The sequence below is a fragment of the Pteropus alecto genome, unplaced genomic scaffold (genome assembly GCF_000325575.1).
Source record: "Pteropus alecto unplaced genomic scaffold, ASM32557v1 scaffold81, whole genome shotgun sequence".
In the NCBI taxonomy this organism is placed as follows: domain Eukaryota; kingdom Metazoa; phylum Chordata; class Mammalia; order Chiroptera; family Pteropodidae; genus Pteropus; species Pteropus alecto.
The window spans coordinates 17,384,712-17,395,607 of NW_006433378.1; the positions used below are offsets into that span (position 1 = coordinate 17,384,712).

Below are 10,896 nucleotides of genomic sequence, written 5' to 3' on the forward strand. Positions count from 1 at the left end.
AGTCTGGTGAGAAGACTTGAAGTACAAGTTCCATGGTACTCTAAGATTGAGAAAGTTTTAATTGTGCCAAAGTGGATGAGAGATGGTAGAAATTATGTTGTGCCTAGAGTTTCCTTAAAGCCTGTCTTAATCTTACTGCTGTAATGAGAATATTTAAAATAAATGGACAATAGTTTTCAACCCTAAAACATATTATATGCAGTACATACTTTACCCTAGTTTACAATTTACATTTATTATGTCCACTGGAACCACAAAGCCAATGTTTAATTTTACAGTTTAAAGTCACACATAGGGAAATGCTTTACAAAATAAGATATTGTTCCTTGATGAAAAATATTACAGTATAGGTCCCAAACGACTCAGTTCAAGTGATTTACAGAGCTGTTGTGGAAAACAGAGCTGTTGTGGAATGCAGGCTATAAGACACAGTAATGCTTTCAATAACTGATTTGTGTGAAATTTGTCAAAGCTGAGGAGATGTTTTAAATGATACCTGTCTTAGTTTTCCAAGATGTTTTTGTTTTTCAGCCACATTATGTTTACTGAAAAAATCATCACTTCTGGAAAAATGAGGGTAATAGACAGCTTACATTTTACGGCTTATTTACATACAACATGCAAATCTTCAATATTTTACTCTACCTTGAAAGCATCTTTCAAGATTTAAAAATCTCACTTCTACCTACTTAAGTTTATTTCCTGAATTTACTCACAGATTCTAATAGAGAAATCAGCTACTTGTGCCACTGTTTACATCAAATTGAATATATTTCTGCAATCTGCTCAGTTATCTGCAGTCTATTTACAAAGCACGTGCATGATTTCCTCTGACAAATAGATCATACTAAAATGTACAAAGTATTTGTCAACTTCTATATTTATGTCATGCTTGAGTATGTAATGCAAAACCACCATCCGGAGACTATATATATATAGCAACCAGTGCTGCATATTATATATATATATATCAATCAAAAGTCTAGCCTCACAAAGTCACACAGAGTATGATCTTCTATTCTTAATATGCTCTTATTATGGGGTGAAGTATTTCTAATATATTGTGCATTATTAAAGCAATGAGATATAGAAGCCAAGTGTTTACTATGGATATAATATACTGCAAAGCTTAAACAAAGTAAGGCCAAATATCCATAAAAATTTGTGTTTTAAAAACTGAACAAATTTGTTTGAAAGGAAGGCTTAAAAAGAATGCTGATGTCTTAGTAAGTAATGAAACATGACTCATCTAAAAGTCTGCTACTTTAGCCTGACACTCTTCAAGTTTTAATGTCACCTTAAACATCTTCGATGTACATATAGCTCATGTCACCAAACACTGTATTAAAATGACCATTAGATGCAATTTCCCTAACTTTGAGTATCAAGTTGTTCCCAGCCTTGTCAAAAAATTTGAGTTCTTTCTTGTAAACTGAAAAAATCATGTAGAATAAAACAGTAATTCAGAAATACCACATTTGACAGTTGATCACTGAAGATGTTAGCACCTTGATAAAAATTAGTTGTTCATTGGATGAGTCAAAGGAAAATGAAAAAAAAAATAATGCTCTGTTTTATCTCAAATCACAGTTTTCCTTACAGTGTTAGACTTAGGGTCACTCTGATGTGGCAGTGTCTTATAGGATGATGGGCCATTATTTGTTTTTTCATTTGACCTATGGATCAGTTGGTGGCACTATCAAGTAATTACCACAGACAGCAGACATAGCTAAAGTGCTAGTGATATTAGGAGTGCAATAAACTGGGTTAACTACATGTATATTTCAGTCTTATTCTTTTTTAAAACCAACATCTCTTAATATAACAGCATATTCCTTTATTTTTCCCACAAAATCTGCATTGAGATTTATGGTGTCATGGCACCAGAAAGACATTTGTCAGATTGAATGCTTCTCTGATTTGAACATCGTGTCTATTTCCACTTTTTTGTTTCACTAATGCATGGGTTTTATTTCAATATATTCCCATACATTAATTGACTAGAACACATTTATGCAGTATAGATGATGTGTTTCATAATGACATAACTTGAGAAGTCATTTCTTCAGTTTATGCTAGCAGAGAGCTATAAAGAAGGTTGTTTTTTTATCAGTGGACTTACCAAAGGAAACACATAAGTTCTTTTTCTATGTGTCTATATGATAGATCACCTTGACCCTCAACTTGGTTCTATTATAGCTTTGGATGACCATTTCTGTATTCATGGTTTTTCATTTATTTTGTAGCTTTAAAATGTTAAGAAATATAATGTATTTTTATGGCCTCAAGTTTAATTATAAATAGATTGGTAATATTCATCAATCATGCCAATGAGATTTTACACTCAGTCATAAACTATTAGCACAATTTGGTCATTATTAAATTCAATCTTATTTCACAAACAGTGAACTCTGTGCTTCTTTGAATCTGGCTGCTCCCTTCGCCTAAACCATGACAATGACATTTTTAATAAGGAAGGAATCAATGGGAGACATATCAGAGCTGGAGATTGATCTGGTCACTTGTGTGTCCAAGGGTGCTTTGCCTTATAGCTGTGACCAGACTGCGAAATCATAGTTAGAAGCAAGATGATGTGATTGGAAGTGTTGCTGCTTGTCCCAAGGTCTGTTTATCACTCCATGAGATTCATTAGTAGCAGTAAAAAATGTCACACTTTATCAATGGAGACCCCCTATTTGTAAAAACAGTATGACTACTAATGTTTGAATCATTTAAATCTAATTTGTTTACTCTCATTTTATAGTCATTAGAGACTAAATAATATGAATTTTTAAGGAATGTTTCCAAAGCAGCAAAAGACGTATTTGGTTTTATTATCACTGATATCACTTGGAGGTTATGTGTATACAACTTCATAATTCATTAATAGCTCCTGTTCAAGTTTATCAGTGAAAGAATGGACCTGATTCTTATTTATGTCTTAGCTTCAGTGGGAAGTTTCCAGGCTATCTATGTATCCAAGTTTAAAACCTGGACCTTAGTTGTTTGAATAAGTGTTTTTCTTATCTGTGACTTGGAAAAAATAGTATTATTGGAACCCAAAAGACCTGTTAACATAACTACAAGTAATAGACACTAATAGTCACGAAAGATTAAATTTAAAACTTCCTTAGAAAGGAAAACTATAGTATCAGAATAAGGATACATGAAGAATATATACATATACACCTATTTCACACAGAAAGCTTTCTGTAAAAAATACAAAAGCAACCAGTGCTGCATATTATGTAAACTCACAAAGTGTACTTTATACACAAACACGAAGCATAAATTAAAAAGTAGGACAACAGCAAAACATTTTAAATATAGAATTTGCACATATTTTTGTTAAATAAGAATAAATAATTTTATCACACAAATTCACATACCAGTTGCAAAAACAATAAATTACTTTTCTTCAGTGCTGCAACTTTTTTTGCTTGTGATTAATCCCTTAATTCTTAGTTTAATGGGATAAAACTGTTTCCACAGGAAGGCAAATTAAGTTGAATTTATTGAATAAATTAAAATAGTCCCCTTAAATCTCTAAAAAACAAGGCAGGACTTTACTTGACCCCTACTGTTCTAAAAGAAATAAATGTTATTTTCTTCTGGACTCCCTTTGTATTTAATGAAATAATCTGGAGTGTTTAGTTTTGTGAGTGAGATTAGATTCTTACTAACCTGAGCATTTCAGACAAACATCTTTTGAGAAAGGCTACTTAGCATCATGAATTTTAGACTATTTATTCAAGATGCAACTATGGAAAAGAGAAAGAAGTAATTCAAAGTCGAACTAGACTAAATTAGATTGTATTACTGAGAATTTTCCCTTTGTATATCATCCTTTATATCTACCAAACACTCCATTTCTCTGAAATTCAGTTTCCAGTCTAAATCATTTTTCTCAAGAGTTTAGACATACATTCCTTAGTCAATTTATAGGTATTTATACAAAAAAAGAAAAAAATCTAAAGAAAACTCCTTAAAAGCATGAAATAGTGGTTTATTCATTCTAGGCTCTCTAGGATTGTTTCAATAAAAAGTGTAAAACTTCATTATTTTAGGGGAAAATGAATCATTGATAAATCATATTTTAAAAGTCTATGAATACAGTATAGAGAAGCAGAGTAGAAAACAATCATGTTTGCTCTTCAATTATTTTTTAATGTTGCCATCAACATACCTACAAAAGACAAAAATAAACTTTGTCATAGTTAAATTGCTTGATTGAAATTACTTTGAAAATTGAAAAAAGTAATGTTGGCCTCTTTATTAGTTTTCTCTGGATAGACAAATGATTGGTGTGGTTTAAAATTTTTTTTTTTATGATTTACTTGAATGACTTTATTCCTTGCTCCTGAAAGCTGGTTGACCTCCATCAAATGTAGGTTACCAGCCTTATATAGGCCTCATTTCTCTAACTGGTAATTTATTAAGAAAAAAAAACCACTTTTAAAGTAAAGTCAATCTATGAAAAGCCAAAGAGTAATTATCAGTTTTGTAAAAAAATTGTTTTACCAAATAATTTCTTAAGAAACTACTTAAAACAGTGAGACATCCATTCTCCTGGCCCACTGAAATGAATGTGATATAGCAAGTTCAATTACATAATTATTTTATATTAAAAATATCTTATAATAAAAATAAACTCTCATGAGCTTTAGGGAACTCAAACAAGTAGCTCCCTATCATCTTTATATGCAAATCTTCACAATAGGCACATTTGGTATGCTTATTATACAATTTTATAAAAATGATTGGCTTTGTGATACTTCACAAAGGAAAAAAATTCCAATGAAATGAAACACCTTAGGTTTTCTGGGGTGGAGGGATTCAGTCTACTATCTAAAAAGAGATTTTTATGCATACGATTGTAAAAATTTTCCATGTCAAACTATTCAAACTTACAACCTACCTAGGCAGGCTATCAAAAATAAAAGCACAAAAATTCTCAAAAATCATCATATTTCATCACTCAAACACTTACTGGTACAATCAAATGCTTTCCAATCGGGAAAAATCTTAAGTGCAGTATCAGTATACTTGGATTTTAAAAAAATGCAAGAAATTATTGCCTATATGGTGTGGAAACAGTCTTACTGATATTAACCACTTTTTTTTTTTTTTCACTAGCCACATTAATGATAATCACTTCTGGATGTGGCTAACTACCAAGTGAGCTTTAATATTCTTATTAACTAAGTCAACAAGAAGTCCAAAACATTGTAGGTCTTAAAGACTCTTGAACAAAACAACAAATAAGCAAAAACAAACACATTTTAAAGGCTTGCTGGTAAGAGGTACACCAGTATCGAAAGTATTGAATTGTGATTAGAAAACTCTTTGCTGTGTGTACTGCATGTGTATTACACATTGTGAGATATCAAATGAGAGCCGTAGAAAGGGAAAGCGATTGTGAAAGATAAATTGAAAATATGAAGTATGTTTTTATCCTTGTAAATTCTAACATGAGGAAACTAATTTTTAGACTCTTGAATATCATTAACGTACACACATACAAACACGACTTCTACAACCTAATTAGGCATTAATTTGGCTGGCTGCCTGAAAAAATACAGGCCATCAAAGGTTTAAGTAGATGGACCTGCATATGTATGTAAATGACTAGATACACTGAGATCCTTTTCTTTTCAGCTTTTCTCAGAAGATGCTTGCTGTCAAAATGTGTTTTGACTAAAATTTGATCTCCTGTTGTCTAAAAGTATACTAAATCTTATTAAAACAGCAGCAAGTTCTTAATTTCCAGTAAAACATCCACAGCTCTTTCTGGAAACTGAAAGGAGTTGAAATAGCTGTAGACCTACTTTGGTCAAACACTTTTTTTTTTAATAGAAATATATATATATATTTATATACATATATATATTTTTAATAGAATCAAGTGATATAAAGTGACATACCAAGGGATAATGTTTACAAACAATAAAAATAAGCTACTGTGTATTATGGGTGAAAATGATTATGATGCCTTTGAAGACATTCTGTAAGAGGTAGGTGACAAACGGGAGACTGCTGTTCTGCCATCTTCAAATGTCGCCTGATTCTACATTCATCAGTGTTTTTTCATTCTTGTGGGCCTACGGGATGTTCATTAACTCCCAAGTTTTTCTATATTCCAAGGTCACCACTGTCACATGAAACAGTGCACATTTTCATTTGGTCAAAGGGAGCAGATTCTGCCCATAATTGGACTCCTGTTGGCAATGACACTGAAGCGTGACTTTCTGTGCTTTAGGTAGACCTCTTCTTGTTCACCACAACCAATTAGTGATGAATCATCCAGTTATCTCGGCGTAAGACTGTAACCACAGGCTAACATTTCTTCAGCAAACATTGCTTAAATGCAGAAGGCCTCTGAGAGAGAAGACATCCTTTTGCTAACTTCCGGTTTCCATCCTGGCACTGCACCGTCCGAGTGTGCCATCCCGTGTCACAGGTCCTGGAACAGGCAAGCCATGGGCCCGTCACCCACTGCAGCTGTGGAGTGTGCGGTCCTACTTTATTGCTGCCGTGGCTAGTGACAGAGTTTCCTTTTTGAGTGGACTTATTGGGAACAAAAAAACTGTATCGGACATCTAATGCTTTAGTTGGGTCTGTAGCAAGAATCTGCACTATTAGAATTTCCTTTGTGGCCGAATAGCCCATCCCATGCAAGAAGTCATCCCTGTGGCTCCAGCCACTGTAGTTCATGACTGTTCCATTGATGTCAATGATTGTTTCCGAAGTGGAGATCATGTACTTTCCGTTGATAAGGTACTCACCATTTTTTTTCTTCAGGGCTAAGTAGGCAGTGAATCTAGTCTGGTCTTTGGCTTTGAACTGTCGGACCTTTATGTGGGTTGCGCCTTCAGGAATCCTCACAACATCTGTATAACCCTTACTAGAGACAGGAATGTCCACAGCAGAGAGAGGAAGAGAGAGAGAGGAAGGGAGAGAGAGAGAGGAAAAAATAAGCAAACGCTTAACAAATGGATAAACGAATAGAAATTCTCTAAAAGTCCTGCCTTACTTTAACACAAAATTTTAATGTATTTAGGATATTAGTTTAATTTTGGTTTCAAAAATTAATTTTCTTAAAATAGAATTGTGGTTACACTATCATTGTATATGTTTTTATTATGATGTTCAAAAATTAGGATGATGTTAGCAATCTGCCTTCGTTTTAAAATTTCATAGTAACTTTATTTAGAGATTTACAAATCCTATCATCTTTACAAAGCTACTTTACGTTCTGGCACAAATTGGGTATATATATAAACACAAACTCACAAAAATCTGCCCTTGATTTCATAAAAATGTTTTAAATTAATGTTTTTCAAACTTGTTTGAGTATTAAATCACATGGAGATATTAATTTTAATCTAATTTTGACCCCCAGAACCCAAATCAATTAGATCCTCATCTTTCAAGATGGGGCACAGGGAGCAGTCCTTTTGGATTTTATCACATTGCTCCAAATGACCAGTCGGGGAACCATGGACTTAAGTGTTGTTGAACAAGAGACAGAGTAGAGGCTCTGCTTCCATTTCTACTAGAACTCTGGGTTAACTGGCAGGAAGAAATGGAACATAAAATTCTGTAACTGGGTCTACGGCCATGCCACCCTGAACAAATGCGATCTCATCTGATCTCGGAAGTTAAGTAGGGTCTGGCATGGTTAGTACTTGGATGGGAGACCATCTAGGAATTCCAGATGCTGTTGGCATAAAAAATAAAAAATAAGGGATTGTAAACTAACAAGGTCCTTGCAATCTGTGAGGTCCACCAAGGGTTGCCTTGCCAAAAAAAAAAAAAAAAAAATCTGTAACTGGGTAACCAGAGCTTGCTAGCATTATTAAAAGAAAAAGAAAAAGAAAAACAAAAACAAAAAAACAAAAACAAAACTCTAATGCCTAGGCAAATTTCCCCAAATGCTTAATGTCTGTGAAGGATTACGGTAGATTGAGTGACACTTTATAGTAGGTAACAAATAAGATAGGTCTCTAATGATCCATCTTTGGCTCAGGAAAATGGGCAAAGGCATAAATATCTCTAATACCCATCAGCTTGCCAAAAATGCTAGGATGGAAATGCTAGTAAGCAGCAAGGGACTATGCCAGTGAGAAAGAGTCATCTTTTACCAAAATCTTTGCCTCTATAAGTAATTTCGTAGTAAGATTTCTGTGTCTTTTACTTTCCTTATCATTTAAATAGAAATAAATTGCATGTGCAGTTTGACTGATGTGTATAAAATTTAATTATTTATTTTCAAATTCTTACTCAAGTTTAGAGGTTTGGGGCAACTCATTCATATACTGAAAATACAAGTGTGTTTCCTCCATTCAAGCATTTCCTATGATTGGAGAGGAGGCTCCTCCCCAAGGCAGCCCCTGTCTATGGGGCATCTGGTCTACCATGACAGCCAGACAAGAGTCAGAGCTTCTTACTATGTTGAAGAGAGAAGATACAATGCTGATGATGTTGCTTATCCATTCAACTTGACCCATTATTTATTTATTTTTTTAATGTATTTTGGATTAGACTTCATTGTAAAACTTTTTTTTTGAAGCATCTAATATCAAGAGATGATATGAAAACCTGCAGTGGCTTTTTTAACCCAAGCCAAGAGGGATGCTGGAGATAATATCTCATCTTACATAAAAAGCATATAAAGTGGGGATGTATTAAAGCGTTTGAACAAATTCACTCCAGAGCTAATACAATGGCAGGGCTAGGCTTTAAAAATGGGCCCCCTGACTCTTATATACTGTCCTTTACTCTGGCTTTTACCAGCCATGTAAAATTGGGTAAGTCCTAAACATTCACAGTTCCCATTCACTCACTTGTAAAACAAAAGCTTAGACTTGATCATTTCTAGGGTGACTTGCACCTTTGAAAAAAATAAAAATGCAGATTATAACTGGATTTGCAGGGCTTGTGACCTACATGGCCCCACACGATTAGATGAATAATGATTATGTCACTAGCAAATAGGATCAGCAATACATATTTTAATTCAGAATAAATTCTAAAGCCATACAATTTTTTTTATCACATCGAAGATAGTTTTTTTATATTAACATGGTTTGTAATTGTTTTAATAAAACTTTCCTGTTAACACGGTTTGCCTATTACTCTCCAGTTAAAGACAACAAAGGACATCAGGACTACAGGTGTGCTTGGCCAGCACACTCAGCATAAAAGTGGTCTGGTGAAGAAGAAAAACAACAGTGCATCCAGCAGACTCTTTAGCTGGCTCAGCCATCCTTGCCGATAGCATAATATTTTATGCCAGAAATTGGGACCTTATAAACTTAAATGTTCAAAGCAAAAGTATAATCAAGGACCATGAGAAGAAGCAGGAAATAGATACTATTCTTTATAGAGCACCTTTAAAGTGGGATAGTTAAAACAGAATTTTTGTCTATACCATGGCAATTAACTCAAATTTTGCAACGAGAGATGTTTTCTCAGGAAAAATATAGCCCCATGAGAATTTGTTAAAAAAAAAAATAGGAAGGAAATGGGCCCTCCTTTCCTAAATTATGTTTCAAGAAGGATGCAAATACTGCTAAAACGAGAGGGCACTGACTTTTTTTTTCAGTTTTCATACTGCGAGAACGTGACATCACGGCCACCAGTTTACCGGCTTCTAGAGGCACCATGAAGTTTCCACTCGGCAGCCAGAGCTTTTGCCTCCTCTCCTCCCCTTCTCATATTTATAATGTGTCACCGGAGCCCTGTGAAGCCCCCTCCCACAGACAGCCTATGATGTAACGTGAGTCTTCCTTTATCAGCTTTGCAACAGTCTAAAGCTTCGTTCAGTCCATGCTCAAGCAATTGCTGTATCACATTACCTTTTTTTATTGAAGGTACCGATAATCTTGGTACAACTGGAGTTGTCTCCTCCACAGACTCCACACTTGTCATACTGCAGCTTTGAGCCAATGATGCCATCACAGCCAGTCCGCACACACTTCCCCCGGACGCAGACGGAATTACTGTACGGCCTACATTCGGTTCCATCGGTCACCTGAATATGAGAAACACATCAGTGGTGGGAAATAATCGTGCCCAGGCACTTAATTTCTTAGTTAAAAAAGCAAGTTCTAATTTGTGAGTTTTGAGTTTGATTGGAATAGATAGTACATTGAAAAATAAACAAAGAACAAAAAACCCCCCATAGTTTCCAGGAGTATCTAACTGAAGAATCCTTGACATAGCGGCAGAAATAAGATCTGGGACAAATCTGGGTTATGCACTTTCTCTCTTGAGCTTAATTCCGAATGTGTTTGGAGGACCCAAGTACTCATCTCCATTTCTGTATGTGTAACATGTCCCGATTGGATAGTCTCGCTTTTTTACACTGATAGAAGCATTCTTCTCACTCAGCGTGTGGCAGAACGAGAGCAGGCTCAAGAGCACAGAGATATTTCTTTGTTGCATAACTGTTATTATAGCAATAAATCTGAAAATCTACACCTGACATTCAAAACCTCGTAATGGTCGAAAAGCCCTCCCTATTGCGTCAAACTGTCAGATGCTGAAATCAAGACAGGTTAGTGTAGGAAAAAGAGCCTGGAGAAGTTAGGGAGAAGTACTTAGTGGAAAAAACTAAATATGTTTAGATAAAAGGATTATTATGTACTTATGAAGCTAGTTATAAAATAATATATATGGATTATTTGTGGTTTGTGCATATGAGTGTATATAACATGTCATATATACAAAGAGACATATTTTATATTTGCATGTATGCAAAATTCTTCATATATGTGTGTATGCATGTGTATGTGTGTGTAAATTGAAGTAGGGTACACTTCGACAGGTTAATAGCGTGCCAGGTAGTTATATTCCCAGGTGGTGTTTCTGTTTCTATTTCTCTATAATATT

The 10,896-nt window shown here is 34.5% G+C and overlaps 1 protein-coding gene and 1 pseudogene across 1 annotated transcript in view; one reads left to right on the forward strand and one right to left on the reverse strand.

The window, feature by feature from the left end:
* Positions 1-216: 216 nt before the first annotated feature.
* The window catches only part of ADAMTS5 (ADAM metallopeptidase with thrombospondin type 1 motif 5), a gene marked incomplete at its 5' end in the record, with an annotated part of 44,508 nt that continues 33,828 nt past the window's right edge, over positions 217-10,896 (reverse strand). Inside the window, 2 exons of the mRNA XM_006908285.3 lie at positions 217-6,904; positions 9,861-10,036. Coding sequence (XP_006908347.1) covers positions 6,337-6,904; positions 9,861-10,036 — 744 coding nt within the window. The remainder of the gene's footprint in view (positions 6,905-9,860; positions 10,037-10,896) is intronic.
* Positions 7,611-7,729, forward strand: LOC112476873 (annotated as a pseudogene).